Source organism: Salvelinus alpinus, chromosome 22, assembly GCF_045679555.1.
Source record: "Salvelinus alpinus chromosome 22, SLU_Salpinus.1, whole genome shotgun sequence".
NCBI classification, from domain to species: Eukaryota; Metazoa; Chordata; class Actinopteri; order Salmoniformes; family Salmonidae; genus Salvelinus; species Salvelinus alpinus.
The window spans coordinates 23,343,412-23,368,995 of record NC_092107.1 but is presented as its reverse complement, the minus strand read 5'-3'; the positions used below and the strand labels follow the sequence as shown (position 1 = coordinate 23,368,995).

The 25,584-nt window shown below is 41.9% G+C and overlaps 1 protein-coding gene across 5 annotated transcripts; it reads left to right on the top strand.

The window, feature by feature from the left end:
* The first annotated feature begins 6,525 nt into the window (after window positions 1–6,525).
* On the top strand, window positions 6,526–24,930 carry LOC139549282 (E3 ubiquitin-protein ligase rififylin-like). 5 transcript variants are annotated; one of them, XM_071359561.1, is made up of 7 exons: window positions 6,528–6,744; window positions 10,555–10,775; window positions 13,612–14,019; window positions 14,234–14,311; window positions 18,988–19,201; window positions 21,147–21,170; window positions 21,313–24,930. In XM_071359561.1, exons 2-7 carry the CDS (start codon window positions 10,599–10,601, stop codon window positions 21,492–21,494), a joined length of 1,083 nt encoding a protein of 360 aa, XP_071215662.1. In that variant the 5' UTR covers window positions 6,528–6,744; window positions 10,555–10,598; the 3' UTR covers window positions 21,495–24,930. The 5 variants fall into 5 exon arrangements, with proteins under 5 accessions (XP_071215665.1, XP_071215662.1, XP_071215661.1 ...); XM_071359560.1 differs by having other exon boundaries at window positions 6,529–6,744; window positions 10,590–10,775; XM_071359562.1 differs by lacking the exon at window positions 6,528–6,744 and adding an exon at window positions 6,771–6,918 and having other exon boundaries at window positions 10,590–10,775.
* Window positions 24,931–25,584: the final 654 nt, after the last annotated feature.

Below are 25,584 nucleotides of genomic sequence, written 5' to 3'. Positions count from 1 at the left end.
TGAAACATTTGCCCCAAGTTAAACAATTTAAAGTCAATGGTACCAAATACTATTTGAGTGTATGTAAACTTCGGACCCACTGGGAATGTGATTAAAAAATAAAAGCTGAAATAAATCACTCTACTATTATTCTGGCATTTCACAATCTTAAAATAAAGTGGCGATCCTAACTGACCTATGACAGGGAATTTTTTTTTAGGATTAAATGTCAGGAACTGAAAAACTGAGTTTAAATGTATTTGGCTAAGGTGTATGTAAACTTCTGACTTCAACTGTATATTTTTTTTCCCTGAAAGAAGTACCAGTATCAAACTTTCCAGCATTAACATTCATTTCACATTTAGTCCTTTGGGGAACAATCTTGTAAAACTAAAGTTCCAAGTATTAGGCCATTGTGTTGACCACATTTGTCAATAAATCTTCACTAAACACATTTTGGTGTGTCAAGTACAGCATATTTCATTGTCTGCTGACTCTGTCCAATAACCCACATGGCTTATCATGCATAATGTCATTGTGTTCGTGATAATGTCTGAATGACGTCCATCCGGAGATTTTCATGTTAAAATGTAATATATTCTGTCTGACCGAATGGCTGACCGAAAGAGGATCCCGTGGATGTCCAGAAGGTAGTATCAAAATTAAACTTCTCTTGCAATATTTTTTTTTATTCCTGTCTACAATGTTCTGTAAAATGCATCCCTAATGTTTTTAGTGTCAAATATTTCAGAAATTAGCCTGAGTGCCAGTATGTATGTGCATAGCACAGCAATGGAGTTGGCATTGGCAAGAGCACAAACAAATCTTGGACCGTGTTAGATGGAAAATGTCTGACATTGATATTTTGCATGAGAAGTCATTTGTAATGTTCTGCTAGTTTCAACCCTTTGAATAAACCTATGGTGAATATAGGCCTACCCCATGTGAAACGCTCACCAACTACACACTTCTATGCATAATACCAGGGCCACATAAATAGGCAAACGTTGTGGAATGTTGCAGATACATATGTCATGAATCGATCTGACACGATGTTTGTTGTACATGCTGTATTTCCATCTGCACAACGTTGTGTCCTGCTGAACGCAACGCGTTATTCATCTGGACAACTACAAAAATGGTATGGTGGACAGACTGGAATTGAAAATGTCATAAAAGGCAGATCCCACACTACATTTCAAATGAGATGTTTGGGAATGTACTACAACCTCTAGGTAAACCCCACAACAGTGTGTTTAAATAAAAGTTCAAGGAGTTATATAGCCTACAGGTGCAGTGATCAACTTGCAGGTCCTTTGGTAATCAAAGTAGGCAGGTACACATACAGTTGAAGTACCTGAGAGAGACTGCTGTGTAGCAGACAGCGGATGTAGCGTGGAGTTCTGTGTTAGAGAGAAAGTGTGTTCGGCTCCTTTGGCTGTCACTTTGATCAGGCAGGCATGGATACCGAGATGGACCCAGCCAGAGGTAAGAAAGACCATCTGACCCCATATCACTATTTTAACCTGAAGGTTTTGGTGCATGGTTTCCTGTAACTAGAGTAAATAATCCTGGATATAGCACTTTCAATAGAAATTCTCTATTTAGCAGTCTTTTTTTTAGTCCAGGACTAGGGTTGATCTGGGCTAGGGAAGCCGACTCATGTTTAGACAATATACACCTTATGAGTGATTAACATAGACCATATAGGAACTGTACTGGTTGTTTTCCAATTATCTGCAAATTGCATACAGTTGACATTCATTTTAGTAACTAATTGAAGAGGTTGCACATCTGGTGCACCACAATCATCTTGGTGCTATGGACAAATGTGCTATCAATTCATTCCCAAAATACTTGATTCTGAATCAAAGACATATCAGCTGCGGCTAGACGTTTCTGCCAGACTTCTGAAAACCCCACGTTTCCCGTTCTTAATTACAATCTGTTGGTGTTTCAAAGTACACGTTGAGTAAGTCCAGTCCCTTCTTTCAGAAAATGTGCCTAATGTTTCATACCAGGAAGCAATCACTGTATTTTGTTCACTGTATTTACTTTTTGATTGAACATGTTTGTCTTACCTGTTCCAGCTCCTTTCCTGGCTGAGCTCCCCAACCAGCCAGTGGTCATTCTCACCGTGACATCCCTGATGTCTCTTACGATTGCAATTGCCTTGTGTCTTTGCTGCAAAAGAAAAAAATGGTAAGTACAACGACTAAAAGATTTGCTCTTACTGGGTCAGTTCAGTGAACATGTAGGGACCCTTTTTCCCTTTGGTTGCAGGTCATTTGGTGCAAATTAGAATATATTGATGGCGCAGTAAACATCCGTGAAAATCATTGTCACCTCTTGTATTTGTTATAGACACAATAAATTAAGAGAATAAAATCTTTGATCCACAAATGTGGTAAGTGTATTGGTGGTAGTAGGTATTCTGTAGCCTTGTGGTCCAGTCTGTTGGTGCTTTAGCCAACGCCTCTGTGTTTGCATGCCAAATGTATGGCATGACAAACATAGATGCAATAGAAAAGTTGGCTACAGAGCACATGCACTATGGACCAGGCTAGGTATTCTATTCTGCACTAAAAGGAAAGCCTGATACATTTGTTTAAAATATGTATCCATAAATATGTATTGTTGTCATTGAGAGGTGCCACTGGCAGTCGAGTCTGTTTCCTTGAATACTCATCCTACTGTTTTTGGTGTTGTGCTCTCATCAGTGTTGGGATTAGATGGATGGCATTACTGTAATTACAAACAAAACCAGATTTGCTGTTGCTTTTTCAGCAACAATGAAAGAACAGGTTCTGTAGTGCCATCCAGTGTGGGTAAGATAAATGTTTAATGTTTATCTACTACTTCTGATGGTGTCATAATACAGGTACCAGGTGGCTGCTAATACTGATAGATACTAATCTCTGTAACTGGTGAGCAAGGGTTCTAACCCACACTCTTCTTCTCACAGTGTCTGGACTTCGTGGAATCACCAATGCACAGCCCTCACCCAAACTAATATTCACTTTATTTGACTCAAGAATAATCTACTTTTCTGTCCCCATTTATTTTACACCCCGATTATGTAAAATATTTTAGGAACTGATCTGTTCTCTGTTAAATAGCAGTGGCTTTCAAATGCCTATAAAATGCATGTGTTTGTCTATTCCAGGGGGTTTCCGTCAACGACGGATGATGAAGGGAGGTCAAGCTTACCTTCTTCAAAGGTTTTCCTCTACTATTGAAAATGCCGGGCCTATATTCAGGGCTGTTGAATGGGTTGTTTTTATTCCATTTCAAAACACAATGCCTGGAATGTTTTCCTATTTCTTATCAACAGACATGGATAGAGGCATACAGTTGAAGTCGGAAGTTTACATACACGTAGGAGTCATTAAAACTCGCTTTTCAACCACTCCACAAATTCCTTAATAACAAACTATAGTTTTGGAAAGTCGGTTAGGACATCTACTTTGTGCACTTATAAATCACTGTATCACAATTCCAGTGGGTCAGAAATTTACATACGTGGAAGGCTCCCCAAAACGTTTGACCCAAGTTAAACAATTTAAAGGCAATGCTACCAAATACTAAATAAGTGTATGTAAACTTCTGACCCACTGGGAATGTGATGGATGAAATAAAAGCTGAAATAAAACATTCTCTCTACTATTATTCTGACATTTCATATTCTTAAAATAAAGTGGTGATCCTAACTGACCTAAGACAGGGAATATTTACTATGATTAAATGTCAGGAATTGTGAAAAACTGAGTTTAAATGTATTTGGCTAAGGGGTATGTAAACTTCCGACTTCAACTGTATATGCGACTTTACCTGACTCTGTCAGGATCCAGGTAAATCATGGAAATGTCAGCACTGATCATATTTTCATTTTGACTGTGGTTAATGACTGTGTAAGTGGAGGGTTTTACCAGTTGGTTCAGGATGTTTTCAATGAATGAGATGTCTTAAATTAACACTTAACCAATATACAAATGGATGAGAGTTTGTATTACTTTGAATTCAGTGTACTCAAACTTGACACAAAATACCTTTTGTTTTCATGCTATAAGAAACATGACTAAACTGTGCCATGGTTTTTGAGTTTTTCTTTATTTTCTACACATTTTATTTCACTCCATTAGAAGTTTTGCTTTTTAATTATCTCACGTAGTTGCTATGGGTAGCGAAGGCTGGGGTAACTAGTAACCTTACATTTTAGGGCAGCATACGCAACATTACTCACGGTTGCATCACCTGATCTACTGAGATACCTTTTTTATTCATTTTTTTCAGTGTTTCCGCAATATTCATGGCAGTAATGAAGCAATTTAAAAGTGACACCTTAATAAATATTGGAAACAAGGGTCTAAACAATAGACAAGCATCTTAGAAACCATTTTTTTTATTTTACTTAATAGTTTACACCAACTCAGAATTCCTGACACAAAAGCGAGCCAAATAGAGGATGTGAAAGAGGGTGAGTGCTTGCAGCCAAATTATGTTCAGTACATTGCATCCTCTGTTAAAGTTGGCTATGATGACTTATACACAAATCGGTTTATCCCCCTTTGCAGATGGAGAAAAGTCACCAACAACTCTCCAACTGTGGTGACATAGGAGATCAAGGGGTAAACTGTCCAGTCCACATATATACGTTCAGGCTCACTTAGAAACAATGCATACAGTGCCTTCAGAAAGTATTCACACCCCTTGACTTTTTCCTCCACATTTTGTTCTGTTTACAGAATTCATTTAAAACTGATTAAGTTGAGATGTTTTGTCACTGGTTACACACAATACCACAATGTCAAAGTGGAATTATGTTACTCAAATTTTACAAATTAATAAAAATGAAAAGCTGAAATGTCTGGAGTGAATAAGTATTCAACCTCTTTGTTATGGCAAGCCTAAATAAGTTCAGGAGTAAAAATGTACTTAACAAGTTACAAAAGGTTGCATGGACTCACTCTGTGTGCAATAGTGTTTAACATGATTTTTGAATGACTACCTCATCTCAATACCCCACATACAATTATCTGTAACGTCCCTCAGTCGAGCAGGGAAAGGCAACAACAGTATTGGTAGATGGGTAAAACATTTAAAAAGCAGACATTGAATATCCCCTTGAGCGCGAAGCTATTAATTATACACCCAGTCACTACAAAGATACAGGCGTCCTTCCTAACTCAGTTGCCGGAGAGGAAGGAAACCACTCAGGGGTTTCACCATGAGGCCAATGGTGACTTTAAAACAGTTACAAAGTTTAATGGCTGTGATAGGAGAAACACTGAGGATGGATCAACAACATTGTAGTTACTCCAAAATACTAACCTACTTCACAGTGAAAAGAAGGAAGCCTGTACAGAATACAAAATATTCCCAATCAATTATATTTATTTATAAAGCCCTTTTTATACGAGAAGATGTCACAAAGTGCTTATACAGAAACCCAGCTTAAAATCCCAAACAGCAAGTAATGCAGATGTAGAAGCACTTTGTGACATCCAAAACATGCATCCTGTTTGCAACCAGGCACTAAAGCAATACTGTAAAAAATGTGGCAAAGCATTAACTTTTTGACCTGAATACAAATACAAGTTTGGGGGGAAATACCTCTCTCCAGTACCACTCTCCATATTTTCAAGCATAACGGTGGTTGCATCATGTTACAGGTATGCTTACAATTGTTAAGGACTGGGGAGTTTTTCAGGATAAAAAATAAGCGGAATGGAGCTAAGCACAGACCAAATTCTAAAGGAAATCCTGGTTCAGTCAGCTTTCCACCAGACACTGGGAAATTAATTCACCTTCAGCAGGACAATAACCTAAAACACAAGGACAAATCTACACTGCAGTTGCTTACCAAGAAGACAGTAAATGTGGCCAAGTTACAGTTTTGACTTAAATCTACTTGACAATCTATGGCAAGACCTCAAAATGGTTGTCTAGTAATGATCAACAACCAATTTGACAGAGCTTGAAGAATTTTGAAAAGAATAATAGGCAAATGTTGTAAAGTGTGTAATAGAGACATACCCAGAAAGACTCACAGCTGTAATCGCTTGTAATCGCTGTAATCACAGCTGTAATATTTTGGTAAATGCTCAAATTTCTCAAAACATGTTTTCACTTTGTCATTATGGGGTATTGTGTGTAGATGGTGAGAAACAAATCAATTTAATCAATTTTGAATTCAGGCTGTAAAAACAAAATATGGAAGGAATAAATCAAGGGGTATGAATACTTCATGAATGCACTGTATGATGGTGATATACATGTGATATTCATCCTTTACAGTTCTATGATTTACTGCTACAATCAAATAGTGGCAGATACATTCTGGATAAACAAATTGGTTTACGAGGTTTGATGTTGATTTGCAATGTAATTGATAGCATGTAATACATTGAAGTTGTTGGGGACGCTTTAATAATTATTCCCCGTCGTTTTATTGGTGTCCACTAGAGGACGCCACTTCCTTGGAAATAAAATGCAAAACTGATAAAAAAACTTTCGTGCGTGTGTCTGCATTCAACCTCTTCAACTAGCAATTATTCGAAATGTACGCGCACCCACATCAGCGATTGAAACTGTCCGGGGGAGTGTCATTGGCTAGAAGCACTTTCTTCCTGTTTCACTTCAACGAACGTGGGAGTTATTCCTTGTAATTTTGTGAATGTCGGAGAACATTAGCTCCACAAAAGTCATCCAACAGCCAACGAGCTTCTTCTAGCACGCGCTTACGACCCCGGGCTTCGTGTCGAGGTAGCTATGTAACTCGATAAAGACTTAAAGTTAGCAGCAGCTGGCTAGCTACTGACGTTAAGTTTGCTAGCCAGCTATTATGGGCAAAGGTTATGCGTTCGCTAGTGTCTACAGCTCAAATGTATTGCTAACGCAAGGTAGTGAACCAAATTACTGACAACATCAGATGAATAGGTAACGTTACATTGATTTCGAGTCTAACACTGCTTTTTTCCCGGTCTTGCTGAATATTTATTTGCGAAGATGACGGCGTGTCCATATGTACGGGGACTTATTACTGTAACGTTATGCCTTTTATTTTGGACTTTGAGACCCTGTAATTTTTTTCTGACAGTGTAATGTAAGTTACACGTTAATAAAGCGTCCACCGAACCTAACTGACTAGGTATTTAAACTGTATACGTAAAGCATATTGTAGTGTACACTGTGACTATTGAGACTAACTTGCTGTGTGGATTTTTGAGAAGTATACCCTGGCCTCTAACTCTAAGTTACATTACATTACACAAGTCAAAAGTCGTTGGTCGAAGCGTCTTCTACTATCGACGCTCGGTCTGACGCTTCGCTTGCGGTATGGTTTTGGAAACATAAATACCTTATCTTTCATATCATTTTTTTTTTTTTTTAAACGTTAAATTGATACACACCTTTTGTTATATGGTTAGTGTTCCCACGCGGCCATATATCCGCGTTACAGCGCGTGTTTGGAAGAAAGAGGGACTACCTGTGTTTATTAGGTATCGAAAATGCCATAAATGTGTAGTCACTGAAAACTTATTTCTGCAGCAACTGTGATAAAGCCGGTTAAAACAAATTACAGTGTGAATATTTTGCGTCTGAAATTATTTTGATGTGATATGAAAGTAATTGGGCTTAATGTTACTAGAACCGTATTGCAATTGAGAATCAAATCAAATTGTATTTGTTACATGCGCCAAATACAACAGGTAAGCATTTCACTGTAAGGTCTAACTTACAAGCCCTTAACCAACAATGCAGTTTAAACAAATAAATACATAAAAGTAACACATAAAGAGCAGCAGTAAAATAATAATAGCGAGGCTATAAACAGGGTACTGGTAGAGTCAATGTGCGGGGTAATTGAGGTAATATGGACATGTAGGTAGAGTTATTAAAGTGACTATGCATAGATAATAACAGAGTAGCAGCAGCATAGGGGCAATGCGAATAGTCTGGGTTGCCATTTGATTAGCTGTTCAGGAGTCTTGTGGCTTGGGGGTAGAAGCTGTTTAGAAGCCCCCCAGTGACGTACTGGGCAGTACGCACTACCCTCTCTGTAGTGCCTTGCGGTCAGAGGCCGAGCAGTTGCCATACCAGGCAGTTATGCAACCAGTCATATGCTCTCGATGGTGCAGCTGCAGAACCTTTTGAGGGTCTGAGGACCCATGTCAAATCTTTTCAGTCTCCTGCGGGGGAATAGGTTTTGTTGTTCCCTCTTCACTACTGTCTTGGTCTGCTTAGACCATGTTAGTTTGTTGGTGATGTGGACACCAAGGAACTTAAAGCTCTCAACCTGCTCCACTACAGCCCCGTCGATGAGAATGGGGGTGTGCTCGGTCCTCCTTTCCCTGTAGTCCACAATCATCTCCTTTGTCTTGATCCCGTTGAGGGAGAGAGGTTGTTGTCCTGGCTAGAGGTCGACCAATTAATCGGCATGGCCTATTAATTAGGGCTGATTTCAAGTTTTCATAACAACCTATGGTGGTCTGCTTGAAAGATGTTGGTATTACAGACTCAGACAGGGAGAGGTTGAAAATGTCAGTGAAGACACTTGCCAGTTGGTCAGCGCATGCTCGGAGTACATGTCCTGGTAATCCGTCTTGTCCTGCGGCCTTGTGAATGTTGACCTGTTTAAAGGTCTTATTTACATCGGCTGCGGAGGGCATGATCGCGCATTCGTCCGGCACAGCTGATGCTGTCATGCATGTTTCAGTGTTACTTGCCTCGAAGTGAACATGGAAGGTATTTAGCTTATCTGGTAGGCTTGTGTCACTGGGCAGCTCTCGCCTGTGCTTCCCTTTGTAGTCTAATAGTTTGCAAGCCCTGCCACATCCGGCGAGTGTCGGAGCTGGTGTAGTATGATTCAATCTTAGTCCTGTATTGACTCTGCCAGCACATTTAACATTTAGAAATTAGGTAAAACAGATTTAAGTTTCTCTGCATTAAAGTCCCCGGCCACTAGGAAAGCTGCCTCTGGATGAGCATTTTCCTGTTTGCTTATGGCGGTGTACAGCTCATTGAGTGAGGTCTTAGTGCCAGCATCGGTCTGTGGTGGTATGTAGATAGCTACGGAAAATACAGATGAAAACTCTCTTGGTAGATAGTGTGGTCTACTGCTTATCATGAGATACTCTACCTCAGGCAGGCAAAACCTTGAGACTTCCTTAGATATTGTGCACCAGCTGTTGTTTATAAATATACATAGACCTCCAGCCCTTGTCTTACTAGAGGCTGCTGTTCTATCCTGCCGATACAGTGTAAAACCCGCCAGCTGTATGTTATTCATGTCGTCGTTCAGCCAAACATAAGATATTACAGTCATCAATTTTTAGTTTCCAATGATTGCACTTTGGCCAATAGAACGGATGCTAGTGGGGGTTTACTCGCTCGCCTACGAATTCTCAGAAGGCACACCCCCTTTTTCTCTGTCTTTTCTTCACGCAAATGACTGGGATTTGGGCCTGTTCCCAGAAAAGCAGTATATCCTTCATGTCGGACTCATTAAAGGAAAAAGCTTCTGCCCGTTCGTGGTGAGTAATCGCTGTTCTTGATGTCCAGAAGTAATTTTTGGTCATAAGAGACGTTAGCAGCAACATTATGTACAAAATAAGTTACAAAAATAAGTTACAAACAACTAGCTACCCGGATTATCTGCATTGACCCTTTTTGCACTTTTGACTCCTCACCAACGCTGCTACTGTTTTATCTTTCACTTTATTCCTAGTTATATGTACATATCTACCTCAATTACCTCGTACCCATGCACATTGACTCGGTACTGGTACCCCATGTATATAGCCAAGTTATCGTTACTCATTGTGTATTATTACATGTTTTACTTTTCTATTATTTCAACAACAAAAACCTCTGTGTTGTTTGTAAGGGCCCGTGAGTAAGCATTTCACTGGTAGTCTACACCTGTTGTTTATGAGGCATGTGACAAATAAAATGTTATGGGCCCTTCGGGAGTGGTGACTACGGTTCGGCTTCCTCTGTTCATGTTTGGGGGATAGGATGTCACTCCGTCAAGAACAGTGTCGCCAGCCTGTGCTCCTGCAGCTCTGACCGCGAACAAGCTCTGAATTAATGATGGGAGCCCTACTTCTGGTAGCCAAATTCAGCTGCCTGGTCTCCTTACTGACAAAAGTTTGAGGCCACCGCCGTTCACTGCAGATCTCTCATTTCAATTACAATTCCAGTGTCATTGTTTGAGCCCTATACGACGTTGGGAGTCCCAACATAATACCGCCGCTGCGCTGTAACATCAGCACTTCAGTTGTTTTTCTTATAGCCTAGCCTAGCTCTTCAACCTCTCTTACAGCTCTTTCTCCACTGCACCACCCCAGCCCTGGCTCATGCCCTTCAAATTGCTTGAAAGTTTGCCCCACTCAAACATACCCTGACTCTTTAGTCACTTACTACTCACTCACTCTGTTCATGATCTTACCTATTCAAAACCTCTACACTCCTTATTCTTTTATTTTTCTCCCCAAAACTCCTTAGTCTGTGGTCTGTCTTCCCTAACCCGCTCTATCCATCTTAACGCTTAACACGTGTGTGTGTGTCCAGGTGGGGAGCCCATCTAAGAGTCGTTGTGTTTCCAGGTGTGGAGCATGTGGGCGTCCTGCTGTAACTGGTTATGTTTGGACACTGCCACGGTGGAGGGGAGCAACAGCCGCACGCGTCACCAGGCCTATACTAACTCAGGCTACAGCAACTACCCGTCGCCCCCACTCCCGGACCACACGTGCAAAGCCTGCGGAAGCCACTTCGTCACCCTAGCCAGAAAGGTACCGAAAACCCTCTTAGCCCACCCTTTCCCAAATCCGGACTTTGAGATCTGTAGCACTGCAGGTTTTTCATCCTTCCTCTGTAATCAAATCAAATCAAGTTTATTTTATATAGCCCTTCGTACATCAGCTAATATCTCGAAGTGCTGTACAGAAACCCAGCCTAAAACCCCAAACAGCAAGCAATGCAGGTGTAATCAGTGGTTTATTCAGACCTGGCCAATTAGAAATTGATCAACATTGATTAAAGGGATATTGCAAGATTCTGGCAATTTATACTTACCAAGAGTCAGGTGAACGCATTGATAGCATTTGTATGTCTCTCTGTCCAGTATGAATGAAGTTAGAGGTAGTTTTGTGAGCCCATACTAACTAGCGTTGGCGCAATGTCTAGAAGTCTACCGGAATAGATAGCTTGCAGAGAAAAGAGAACCAGCAATACGCCAGACCTCAAGGCTTGACTCTTGAGTATCCAGCTCTTAGATTTTCTCACAACCTTCAATACCTCCATTATCTGGTGGATGCATGAAAAGGGTGAAACTAATGCAATGGTTATGTACTTTTCTGTACCTGAACCGCCCTCGGCAAGATTTGAACAAGAAGAACATATATGCTTCTTGGTCTTCAATATCTAGGCGTCGTGTCTTTGGCATCATTAAAAGTGAAGACTTATTTTATCAAATCAATTATTATTACGTGATTAAAATTAATCATGTAAATGTAATTAACTAGGAAGTCGGGGCACCAAGGAAAATCTTCAGATTACAAAGTTATAATTTTCCTAATATAACTCTTCAGATATTTCAATATCTGATCAATTAGTCTTCTTATTAATGAATTATTATTTACCTCACGTCCGTCTCATTCCAAACGTCGTAAATTGTTGGTTATCTGCACGAACCCAGCCTTTACTATAAATTATCCACACACCAATTGGCTTAATTATTTAGTTACTAACTAACTAAATAATCACAGAAATGCATAAGCAAACAAACATTAGATCTGTTACTAACAAATGATAGGGAAGAGTCCCTAGTGGGCTAAGCCAATATGATGGCTTGGTGGACAAAGGGAATTGGGTGTGGACTGAGCGAAAGCAGAAAAGACCAGAGGGATCATTACACACAGTACTACTATAATTATATTAATTGAAATGCTAATCTTTTGCACATGAACGCTCACTCATTTGGGAATAATTGCAATGAATATATATATTTACGCCCATGTGTCGTGATCTTTTCTGTTGGAATCCGGTCTGTCTGCTGGAGAGTCAGTTCATCCTTGTCTCCTCTCTCTCTCTCTCTCTCTCTCTCTCTCTCTCTCTCTCTCTCTCTCTCTCTCTCTCTCTCTCTCTCTCGCTCTCTCTCTCGCTCTCTCTCTCGCTCTCTCTCTCGCTCTCTCTCTCGCTCTCTCTCTCGCTCTCTCTCTCGCTCTCTCTCTCTCTCTCTCTCTCTCTCTCTCTCTCTCTCTCTCTCTCTCTCTCTCTCTCTCTCGCTCTCTCTCGCTCTCTCTCGCTCTCTCTCGCTCTCTCTCGCTCTCTCTCGCTCTCTCTCGCTCTCTCTCGCTCTCTCTCGCTCTCTCTCGCTCTCTCTCGCTCTCTCTCGCTCTCTCTCGCTCTCTCTCGCGCTCTCTCGCGCTCTCTCGCGCTCTCTCGCTCTCTCTCTCTCTCTCTCTCTCTCTCTCTCTCTCTCTCTCTCTCTCTCTCTCTCTCTCTCTCTCTCTCTCTCTCTCTCTCTCTCTCAGCTTTCCTGAAGATCAGTCTTTCATGGTTAGAATGGATACTTCAGAGTACCATTCAGAAATGTTGCCATAGAATAGCTGTTTCGGCAGTTGTCGGTCTTCGCATCCCAGGTTGACCTAATTTCTAGCTGCAGACTAGTAATTAGTATCTAAGATTTGCTCTTATTCTGTAGGGATCGATAGTCTCAGAGTTGAACCATTTCCAGCTGTGTAGCCAATGCTCCACATGGTTTGGAATTCAATAACTATTCGCAATCACAGCTCACGCTGTGGGTTTGCTTAGTCTAAACTCAAACTTGTGCCACCTCAGTTTCCACCGAGGTACGCGTGGTCTCAACTATTCGCAAATCACAGCTCACACTGTGGATTTCCTCAGTCTTAAGAGGATTTTCTTAGGATGCCTGATCATGTCGCCTGATCATGTCTGTGCTCACGGGGGCGGGCCAATGACTTAGTTAAACTTTAAAGGGAATACAATTCTCTCACATTAAAGGTTTAACATCACATTACATCATTTCATGAATAGTTGCATCTTTACTCATTCATTTTATACAAGAATTAAATGCAAACCCCATAATTGAGAAATGTACACATTCAGAGATATAGTTATGTGTGTTTCCTGTCCTCTCTCAGGTCACCAAATGAAACACACTCGTCAGACCCATCCTTTAAGTGTCTACGGACCATTCCCACCTTCTCACAAGTGGACATTTTGTTTCATTTTCCCATTTTGGGGATTTAGGAGTTCGGCCACGTGAAATCCTTTGTTCACTCTGTGGTCTCTCTCTCTCTCCATACTGCATGGCCAAGGGGAGAGAGTCTCCTCCAGGAATTTATGACCTGCGATAACAGAACCTGGGTGTAGGAGAGAGGGGGAAGCCACAATCTATACCCAAAAAGGGCCACGTCATGACATAGGCATTACATTGTCAGTGTCAGGTTGGAGCATAATCTGGGACAAATGTTAAAAGGAACTCTTCTGGTCCAGTAATGTACTGTTTTGTGAAAGTTGGGAATTGTTACGGCCAGGGAGGGAAAATAAGCTAGCAGACACATGATTGACAGTCATTGTGTGTCGGTCTCCTCTCCCCCGCAGCATGTCTGCATGGACTGCAAGAAGAACTACTGCGGCAGGTGTTCGGCCCAGCTTGAGCCCCGTCCACGCCTTTGCCACACCTGCCAGCGGTTCCACGGCACACTCTTCGATCGCACCGAGCTGATGAAGCTCAAGGTGAAGGACCTGCGCGACTACCTCCACCGGCACGAGGTCTCAACGCAGATGTGCCGTGAGAAAGAGGAACTGGTGGAGCTGGTCCTGGGACAGCAGACGCAGTCACCCTCTGGCCCAATCGTAAACCCTCTGACCCAAACCGCCACCCAGCATGAGACAACTCCTCCTCCAGCCCCCCCCACCACCACCACACCCTCTACACACCCTGACTCCACATCCACCTCCACAGACCATGTCCCTTCACAGCCGCCACCCACTCAGGAGGACAGTCAGGTGAGGCCCGAACCCAGGAGAACCCGCCATACCACCCCTTACCCCTGTTTCTGTCAACCATTAATTTACAGTTTTGTCCATAACCTTTTGTGTTGCGTAGCAATAGCTTGAGAATGGATAACTAACCTTCGGTGTGGCTCCTCCTAGTTAGAGTATGGCTAACTTTAGCTCGCTAATGTAGTGTTTTGGGTGTGTGGTGGGTTTCTGCTCGTAGACCCTGTCTGTGTTGGTGCCCTCGGGTCTTGAGGAGCCACTGGACACTGAGGGAGACACTGAGTTGCAGGAGCTGCAGGTACTAAAGACTGACCCTGATCTTGAAAGTGTCGCCATTGTAAGGGCCAGGAGTTGTTCCTGGTTGGGTCACGTGGTGAAGAAAAACTCTTGGCCCTAGCCATGGTACTACTATAGCAGCGATGGGCTTCCTCTCATTAGTTCTGGGCCTGTATTCATAAAGCATCTCAGCGTAGGAGTGCTGGTCTAGGATCAGCTCCCCCCTGGTTCATTAGTCTCAAAGACAAAACAATAGCTGATTTTTAGATCAGCACTTGATTTTATTTTATTTTTAAATGCATAAAAATGTTACACCAAGCAACAGATACATATACCAAAATTGCTGAGTCTTGTTTCCATTATGGTCCACTATTGGTAGGCAAGGGCTGCAGGACAAAAACAAGTGACATGGGCACTGCCGTAAATTAATTCGATCATAGTGTCCAGATATTTAAATGTTAACAAAAGAGCAAATGTACACTAATAATCATCCGCTAGCGCAGAGGGGTTTACACTTGGCTAGGAGGCGATCTCAACATTAACCATGCCTTGTAGAAGTGTTTGAACCTAAGACTGGTGGTCCCTTTATCTAGAAATGTGGCTTTTCTGGCCAGAAATGTGATTTTCTGGTTGACCTAGTCAATTACTTTCTGCCCTATGCTTTCCTCTGTCAGGAATCTCGCCACTTCACAACCTAAGTATTTCACACTTCTTGGCTCCTACTCTGAGACGCTTCATGAATACAGGTCCTGAGCTCAGATGGGTCTCAGAACCTGCTTAGGTTGCTAGATAGTTTTTTTGTTATGTGTGCCCTATACAGAATGAGAGCAAACGTTCTGTGGAACAGGCCTATGACATGTACCAGATTTGACCTCCATTGATGCAAGAGGTGTTTCCACCGCTAAGCTTTTAACTATGATGGCCATAACCTGCTTTGGCAGGAAGTTCTTAAGGCTAGCCTTCTCAGAAAAGGTAACGTTTTTTTTACTACGACTTATGTTAAATATTAACTAAATTAAGCAAGTTGACCGTTTTAGTCTTTTTTGGCAAATCTGCACAACCTCTCTAGTTAATGGTGTGAACTGGAATTGGAACTGTTTGTTGGGTCATTGTAAATATCAGAAAGAGGAGAGTCGTATATATCTATTATTCTTCGCTTATGTACCAGTCTGCCATCTATTCATAGTTAATCTATCATTCTCGCCTGTTATGTTTGCGGTGATGGGGTTAGGGTTTTGAAAGGGTGTCAGAAGGCTGGGGGTTGGTTAGGTTTTGGTCAAATAAGAGGTGGAGATAGACCAGGGATAATGTAGGAGGATTAGAAACAATTTTACCTTTAATTGATCATTTTCATTTCAAATGTTGTTGGAATGTTACTGCATTGTTGATGTAAATGTTAGCCTATATGCTTGCAATAACATGCAATACAAATGTATTACACTTTATGTTTTAAGGTATTAAGCTTTGGCACATGCCATCAGGCTATAGGATGATTCATTCAGTGTATAGGATGATTCATTCAGTGTATAGGATGATTCATTCAGTGTTAAGATACAGCTGTAATGGAGTAATGGTTCAATATGGGGTCAAGATGTGTGTTTTCACTGGCCACAGTGGCTGAAGGACAAGTGTAATTTTGAGACAACCTTTCACATTTTTTAATCTTGGCATGTTAGGGTTATCTAAACTCACCATATCTCTAGGCCTATACAGTGCATTCGGGAAAGTATTCAAACCCCTTGACTTTTTTCACATTTTCTTATGTTACAGCCTTATTCTGAAATGTATTAAATTTATATTTTTTTCCTCATCAATCTACACACAATACCCCATAATGACAATGCGAAAACATTTTTTTTTTTTTATGTTTGCAAATATATTAAAAATAAAAAACAGAAATACCTTATTTATGAAAGTATTCAGGCCCTTTACTAAAAGACTCAAAACTGAGCTCAGGTCCATCCTGTTTCCATTGATCATCCTTGAGATGTTTCTACAACTTGATTGGAGTTCACCTGTGGTAAATTAAATTGATTGGACATGATTTTGGAAAGGCACACACCTGTCTATACAAGGTCCCAAAGTTGACAGTGCATGTCAGAGCGAAAACCAATCCTTGAGGTTGAAGGAATTGTCCGTAGAGCTCCGAGACAGGATTGTGTCGAGGCACAGATCTGGGGAAGGTACCAAAACATTTCTACACCATTGAACGTCCCCAAGAACAAAGTGGCCATTCTTAAATGGAAGACGTTTGGAACCACCAAGACCCTTCCTAGAGCTGGCCGCCCGGCCAAACTGAGCAATCGGGAGAAGGGCCTTGGTCAGGGAGGTGACCAAGAACCCGATGGTCACTCTGACAGAGCTCCAGAGTTCCTTCCAGAAGGACAACCATCTCTGCAGAACTCCACCAATCAGGCCTTTATGGTAGAGTGACCAGACGGAAGCCACTCCACAGTAAAAGGCACATGACAGCCCGCTTGGAGTTTGCCAAAAGGCACCTAAAGACTCGCAGACCATGAGAAACAAGATTCTCTGGTCTGATGAAAGCAAGATTGAACTCTTTGGCCTGAATGCCAAGCGTCACGTCTGGAGGAAACCTGGCACTACGGTGAAGCATGGTTGTGGCAGCATCATGCTGTGGGGATGTTTTTCAGCAGCAGGGACTGGGAGACTAGTCAGGATTGAGGGAAAGATGAACAGAGCAAAGTACAGAGAGATCCTTGATGAAAACCTGCTCCAGTGCGCTCAGAACCTCAGACTGGGGGCGAAGGTTCACCTTCCAACAGGACAATGACCCTAAGCACACAGCCAAGACAATGCAGGAGTGGCTTCGGGACAAGTCTCTAAATGTCCTTGAGTGGCCCAGCCAGAGCCAATAAGACTTGAGGCTGTAATTGCTGCCAAAGGTGCTTCAACAAAGTACTGAGTAAAGGGTCTGAATACTTGTGATATTTGCATTAGAATTTTTTAAATATACATTTGCAAAAACTTCTTAAACCCTCTTTTTGTTTTGTCATCATGGGGTATTTGTGTGTAGATTGATGAGGGGGGGGGGAATATTTTAATCCATTTTAGAATAAGGCTGTAACGAAATGTGGAAAAAGTCAAGAGGCTTTTTCCGAATGCTGAATGCACAGTATATCTACTTTTCAATGATTGGTTGAAAAATACAATTATCAATATAAAAAAAGTATTCCTTTTGACTATCCATGATAATAAAGGAAAAGGAGCATTCAGTATCTACATAGATTTGAGTTTATTTTTGAGTCAAACTGGCTTACATTTTGGCGTAGAAGCCTACTCAATATATTTAGTTTAATCATACTGTAGGACATACGGCTAGTGACTGTTTTAGACCTTCCAGTGCCTTTGTGCTCAGACAGTCCCATTGTAAAGCAGTGTTTTGTTGTTTGATGGCTGGCTGCCAATGTCTGCATGGTGTGCCCCATTATTCACATGTCTGTCAGAATGTTCCCCTTGTAGCTGAGCAGTAATCTATTCTTATCCCCACTGATGGATATCAGCTTTGGCATGTAATGTGGTGTGTTGTCATTCCCTGCACTGGCCGTGAAAGCCCCATGTGACTGACACAGTTCCTCTTAATGCAGTTTGGGTTGGGATAGCTAAACAAGATAGTTAGTGTTGTCACACGATGACACAAGTTGTCGACCTAGGGATAGATCTCAAAGAACCATAATCAATCTTGTGGCGTAGGTTCTAGCCCCGTATTCATAAAGCGTCTCAGAGCAGGAGTGCTGATCTAGGATCAGTTTCACCCGTCAATGTAATCTTATTCATGAGATTTTAAAAGGGCAAAACTGGGGCCTCCTGAGTGGCGCAGCGGTCTACGGTACTGCATCGCAGTGTTTGAGGCATCGCTAGAGACCCACGTTCGATCCCGGACTGTCTCGCAGCTGGCCGCGCCCTGGAGACACATGAGGCGGCGCACAATTGGCCCAGCGTTGTCCGGGTTCGGTGAGGGTTTGGCGGGCCAGGATGTCCTTGTCCTATCGCGCTCTAGCGACTCTTGTGGTTGGCCAGGCGCATGCACGCACGCTGACACGGTCGCCTGTTTTACGGTGTTTCCTCCGACACATTGGTGCGGCTGGCTTCCGGATTAAGCGAGCAGTGTGTCAAGAAGCAGTGCGGCTTGGCAGGGTCGTGTTTCAGAGGACGCACGCCTCTCGACCTTCGCCTCTCCCGAGTAAGTACTGGAGTTGCAGCGATGGGACAAGACTATAACTACCAATTTTGATATCACGAAAAAGGGGTAAAAGGCTAAACTGATACCAGATCAGCATTTTATGAATATGGGCCCTGTTGCCAGTTAGTGGATCCCTTTAATCAATCATTCAGACATGATGTCTGTCGATGTGATTGTTCACGATTTCTGTCTGACCTTAGAAAATCAGGAATAGCCTACCATTTGTGTCATTCCGTTCTGTAACCTTTTTCACCAGATTTTCTGTTATACCAATCATCAAGTACTGGGTCCCGTTCAGGCGGGTGCAACGTACTGAACATTGCTGTTAAAATGTAATCGAGCTGACTTGATACCATACTCTTAGTATGATACCATACGTGTTAGTTATAGATCAATGCATGTCTGTGTTACAGGCCCTTAACACAATGTATCTGAATGTTCCACAACATGTTGCCCTATTGAACGTAACCTTGATTTGTTGTGCTGTTGCTCAGTCCTCAGACACAGAGGAGGTGCTGGTGCCAGGCCGCAGGGCGTCGCTGTCCGACCTGGCCATGGCAGAGGACATCGAGGCCCTCAGTGTCCGGCAGCTCAAGGAGATCCTGGCCCGTAACTTTGTCAACTACAAGGGCTGCTGCGAAAAGTGGGAGCTAATGGAGAGGGTCACCTGCCTCTACCACGACCAGAAGGACCTCCAGAATCATCTGGGTAAAGGAGGTTTTACCTGCAATATTTGTGATAAATGGTTGTTTTCCGTACCCGGCATCATAGTTGAACTGGGAATCAAACAGGACGTAACTGGGAGGGACCTAGTACGAAACTGGGAGGAATATACCTGAATTTGTCCAATAAATAACTCTTGTTTTTGTTGAAGAAAAACAATTCTGTTGGAAAACGGTTTGCTACGTGCACTAATAAATACACCCCAGATAGTGACTTGTTCTGGATAAGTGTCTGCTAAATTACTCAAATGTAAAGGACTGTAAAATGAGACACCTATTTGGACTATTTTCACTTAGCTAGGTTGAAGCCAATTGAATCCTGTGAGATATTTTACACCTGTATGACCACCAACACTTGCCCAATCGATTAGTGAATAACACCTACTGTATGTCTGAACGGCCCATTGGGCAGGATCCTGTGTCTCTAGTGTGAGACCGCTTGATGTACAAGTAGACCCCCTGGACAGGAGGCTAGTGTATCGCTAGGCCTTAACCCAAATACTTCTCCCAAATGCTGAGTGCCAAGCAGAGAGACATCGGGTCCCAATTTATTAGCCTATGACTCGGGCGGGGATTGAACCTTCCAATCTCAGGGCGGACACTCTAACCACAAGGCCACTGAGCTGGTCGTGAATTAGTGGATATGGTAGAGGTATACCTTCCAAGTCAGAGAACATCTTGGCCACTCAGATAAACCTGATAATTAAAGGAGAAGTTAGCTTTTTTACAACCAAATCTCTATTTTTGATATACATGTTATAGAAGGGTCCAGACACTTTTTGCGATTTCACTTGTTTTTGAGAAACTTACCCCAACCAGCGGTTCACTTCCTCACCCTCGTTGTGCAGTACGAGGGGTTCTGAAAAACGTGAACAAATGCTCCAAAAACACCCAAATACGTCCTTTTAGAAACAGCAACGTGCTCAGTATAGTGATGCAGGTCATTAGATGTCCGTTTTGTGTGACTCAAGCTGTTTCCCCTATCCATCTGTTCCATTTTCCGTGTAGCTTGCTGCTAGAATAGACAGAGGGGTATCACTGGAGTCGCAACAAAATGGAATATAGCATTGCAGATAAAGTTCGGAATGACACAATTTTATGTGTACAACATCTAAAGACTTGCAATCACTATACTGAGAGATTTTCAGTTTCTAAAAGGACGTATTTGGGTGTTTTTGGAGCTTTTGTTTGTTTTCAGAGCCCCTGTACTGCACAACGAGGATGAAGAAGTGATTTTCTGGTTGGGGTAAGTATAAAAAATAAGTGTCTGGGCCCTTCTATAACATGCCATTTACTTTAAAAATAGAGATTGTCCTCTAAATTTTAACAATGTACTCAAACAAGTGAACACGGTGAGACCCTATTACAATTCAATAATGGAGGTCTGGTTTGAGGCTGGGTTTGGGGATGTCACATCAGTACATACAGTCCCCGCCACGGTGAATGAATGTCAAGTAACAGTTGCTGAATCCCAAACCAGTGCCTTCCCTTAGCCCTCGATTTGCTCGTTCACGCACGCCTCCGCCAAATTCACAGGTGTCCCAAAACTTAGGGGAAATTGAGGGGGTAGGGGCTAATTATATTACATATATAATTATTAGACCCTCCGATACCCACTTCAACCGAGGCAGCAACACTGCAGGCTCCATGGCGAAGTGCTATCCCAACCCGCACCGCAATATCTTTGAGGTTTGCACAACTTCATAAAAAGTAATGGAAAGGCGTCTAGTGATATGTCTGATTTCAAGGCTTGACACATGCAACAAATGAAATACCTCTCAAATTAAATGTTTTACTGTTACTAAGGTTTACATCTAGTAAAACAACTGGTCATTTCTTAATTTTAATATCTTGTTTTATTAAACAAATATTTTTTAATTGCATCATTCAAGGACATTTTTAACATGCTTTTCTTCCTTTTTTCCCTCCAGTTTCAAGTACAAAAGACGGCACAGGTGAGTTGCTTTTCTTCCCATGCTTCATGCAATACAAAGCTCTCCAATGATCAGCTATAGGTATTATAGCTCTCTCTGGTTAAGCTAATATTTAATGAGATTTGTGTGTAATGGTGTTTTGTCCCTTGTTTCTTTCTCCCAGACCCCAGCGGTACCCCTGGCCAGGAGGAAAACCTGTGTAAGATCTGCATGGACTCTCCCATTGACTGTGTCCTGCTGGAGTGTGGCCACATGGTCACCTGCACCAAGTGTGGCAAGCGGATGAACGAGTGCCCCGTCTGCAGGCAGTATGTGGTGCGGGCCGTTCACGTCTTTAGATCCTGAGACCCAAGCCTTGGGAATCCCCCCACCTCCCGTAAATAAACAAGGGGCTAGCTACTTGTGGCCTTACAACCCATAGACTAGACGAGGGGTATTAAACTCTTAACCAGCTGGCTCCGGACCCCGTAGGGTTTCTGTTCTACCTGATACTTAATTGCACCTACCTGGTGTCCAAGGTCTAAATCAGTCTGAGATTTAGAGGGGAACAATTAAAAAAAAAAAAGCAGTGGAACTGGCTTTGAGATCCAGAGTTGAGTTTAAGGGGACTCGACTAATCACCTCTCCCTCCAGATCTCCACTGCTCTGATGGTCCTTGAGACCCTGAGTACTGGTTCCTCCTGCTGGAGGGACGAACAGGTGAGGTGAACCTCATTATCCCTTTGATAAACCACACAAACCCAATGACTGGACATGGGCACTTCCTACTTTTATTGACCGGACTCCTATAGCTCATATCTCCAAGCTGATAAGGATATGTCTTATTATTAGAATAAGAGAGTGCCTGTATTAAACAGGCAATACCATATTTATTTATTTTTTCATTTGGAGACCTGCATATAAACACAACAATTTCAAAGATTTTGCTGAGTTACAGTTCATAAAGAAATTGGTCAACTGAAATAAATTCATTGGGCCCTAAACTATAGATTTCAAATTACTGGAAAGGGGCGCAGCCATGGGTTGGCATAGGCCCACCCGATGGGGAGCAAGGCCTAGCCAATCAGAATGAGTTTGTCCCCACAAAGGGCTTTATTACAGACAGAAATACTCCTCAAATGTTAGTGGCCTTTTATTGTCCCCAGCACAAGGTGCACCTGTGTATTGATCATGCTGTATAATCACCTTCTTGATGTGCCACACCTGTCAGGTGGATGGATTAGCTTGACAAAGGCAAAAATGCTCACCATCAGGGATGTAAACAAATGTATGCACAAAATTTGAGAACATTTCTGGGATCTTTTAATCAGCTCATGAAACATGGGACCAACACGAAACATGTTGCGCTTATATTTTTGTTCAGTGTATATATATATAAGCCCCAAGTGCTCTTAATAATGGATTGGATTGATGTAACTGTTAGAGTTGAACCCCAGTAAAAGGGAAAGCATTTACATTAGTGGTTGAGCTGAGAACACATCCATAGGATTTCCCTATGTGTCTTGTCGTTACTCTGCGCTTAGCAAAGCAGAAACCCCCTGTGGTGGTATAGTGTAAAAGCCATGGGAAAACACGTGTAGAATGGCGCTGGCTGACTCACATTCTCTCAGCTTGCCGCTTGTGACTGGGGCCTCCATCTCAAAAGTGTGTTGCTGTGTGCCAGAAATTAAACGCATGCTTGTTTCGTAACCCATAGACCCGGCATACATTGTTTATCAATGAAGCAAAGCCGGCAGATGTTCACTCAATCCCTCTGCTGTGGAATCAGGTGGACATGCCGTTTTAGTGCGTACGTTTTAGCCTGGTCCCAGATCTGTTTGTGCTGTATAGCCAACTCCTATGGCTATTGTCACGTAAAAACCGAGAGTTCCCTGAGGGAGAGGCCCTTTTTCCACTGCAAACGGCACTATCTGCCATACTTTGTAGAAAGACACCATGGGCGCCGTACACCAACACACCACAAGGAGAGATGACCGCGAAGGTGACGAGGAACAGAGAGGTCCTGACCAGCGCAACAAACCACAAAGGCAGAACTACTACCAGAGGCTTCCGACCAAGGGTTTTGCATGACATCGACCATAGGATATGGCTATACAGCACAAACCGATCTGGGGACCAGGCTACCTACATGCTGACAGTGGGAAAGAATATGTGGATCAGTGGTCCTTCACTATTCCAACTATATACAAGTGCTTTATCCTTCCAATACTCAACTGTTCATTGTATTGTATCTTTCAGCATCAACATTGACCAAAGGCCCTTACACTTGCTATTGTATTTGGATTTTTTGAAATAAACCAAAAACCAAAATAAACCATGTCAGAATAGCCTGGTGTATAGCTAGATCTAGTCGTGCATAAGCATATAATTCACTAGTTGTGCATTATATGCGTTGTCATGACACGCATACATAAAAGATGAGTTGTCGAAAGCACAAGCAGATCTTTGGCATTGCCCAAGATGAAAGTTAAAACTCTTAAAGACATCTCATCCGTTTGGCTAGCCAAGTACCTTAACTCCACAATGAGACTAGCGTTTTTGAAATGAACCCCCGACTCTTTCGAGTCGCTATGAGGTCGATCGTTTTTAAAATCATTAAACCCTTACCGTGTACCTATGTTTGTCTTCTGTTGCATTTTTTTCATTGTTTGCTGAATACTTTTTAATAAAACCAAATACAACTGACTGTTTCCTTTTTGAGATTCGATTGGCACATGCGTCATCACGCTGAGTTGCCATCTTAGAGCAACAGCAATGTGGAAACAGTCGGTGGTTGTATTTGATTAACGTTTTATAAAAAATGTGGGATTTACACAAAGGCATGTAACAGACAAACAGGTACATGGTAAGGGTTAAATAATTTAAAAAATGTAAGTATCGACTGCATAGTAGGAGGTTCATTTAAACGAGTCTGCGCTCAACTGGATGAAATCATTGTGGAGTTGAGGAACTTGGCAACCGTTTGGCATGAGTCTAAAGGCTCAACAATGGTGAAAGTATCTTGAACAATCCGTTGTCCATTATTAGCTATAGGCATTATAAGTCTCCGATTAATGACAGGTAGTTGAGTGTTTTTGCATACTCCAGTGCTAGACCTCCAGTCCCTCCCATCCCGGCTGAACATAATGAAAGATTGTTTGACTCTTAATAAGTGGCCTTCAAAAACCAGCACCTTTACTCGTGACAGTGAGCACACACTACTTTTGAAAATAATGCAGCGTTGTGAAATCGTGTGCTTGCTCGGTTAGATGGAAAATGTGTATTGTCAAGATGATAGAGCTGTGTACATTGCACTAAGCTACATTAAAGAAATGTAGCTTGGTATTGAATAAGTAAGGAGTCTGGAATTGAGATGGCTCCTATGTGTCCCAAATTGCACCCTATCCCCCATATAGTGCACTATATAGGGTATAGGGTGCCATTTGGGACAGCTGCATTGTATGATGAAAGGAAGTGTACTTGACCTATTCTTCTTTCTGATAAATGAGGCGTTTTGATATATATTTACTTGACCATTGTTAGATTTTTAGGTTGCGATTAGATTTCTAGCGACTGCGAAATAAAGAATTTATAAATACCATTGAAATTATGGCCCTTGAATTTACCAATGTGGCTGTTGTCTTTATTTTCTACCAGATCTCTTAACAGCATTTATAGCCAAACAGTCTATTTTCTTAACTGCTTTGATACATTTCTGAAAGACTCTTAAGTATAAAAACTACCTAATACTTTTGTGTGCGTTTTTCTGACATTTTTTCTGATTAAAAACATTTCCACATTGTCTTCATCTGAGGTCTATTATTTATCCAGAGAGTTTCACAGTAGATTAATTTATGAATGGTGGTAACTGGTTCATCCAGTCTGATGGCTAGGGTGTGTGCATGTAAAGGGAACTTCTCAAATTCCCATAATGATCTTGACTATAATGTAATGCTCTTTGAGAGGGTGGAGCAGGTTGCTGGATGCTCCATAAGCAGTCCATCAGATATTTAAAATGGACTCATGTCTTTCCTTAAATGATTTAGTCCCAGTGTTTCACAGTTTGAACAATGTTTTTTTCTGGGGATGCATTCAAACTAATCTTAGAGATTTAGCGTTTTTATATTTGAATATGCAATAGATTATTACAGATCAGCAACAGCCCCAAAACATCACTGCTCTAGAGGAGATCTGCATGGAGGAATGGGCCAAAATACCAGCAACAGTGTGTGAAAACCTTGTGAAGACTTACAGAAAACGTTTGACCTCTGTCATTGCCAACGAAGGGTATATAACAAAGTATTGAGATAAACTTTTGTTATTGACCAAATACTTATTTTCCACCATAATGTGCAAATAAATTCATTAAAAATCCTACAATGTGATTTTCTGGATTTTCTTTTCTCATTTTGTCTGTCATAGTTGAAGTGTACCTATGATGAAAATTACAGGCCTC

Excerpts from the sequence above, each read along its gene's own strand:
- LOC139549282 (XM_071359561.1), top strand. The coding sequence starts at position 10,599 with ATGTGGGCGTCCTGCTGTAACTGGTTATGTTTGGACACTGCCACGGTG. Across the intron at positions 14,020-14,233 it reads CCACTCAGGAGGACAGTCAG|ACCCTGTCTGTGTTGGTGCC; the intron begins GTGAGGCCCGAA and ends TTCTGCTCGTAG. Across the intron at positions 19,202-21,146 it reads GGACCTCCAGAATCATCTGG|TTTCAAGTACAAAAGACGGC; the intron begins GTAAAGGAGGTT and ends TTTTCCCTCCAG.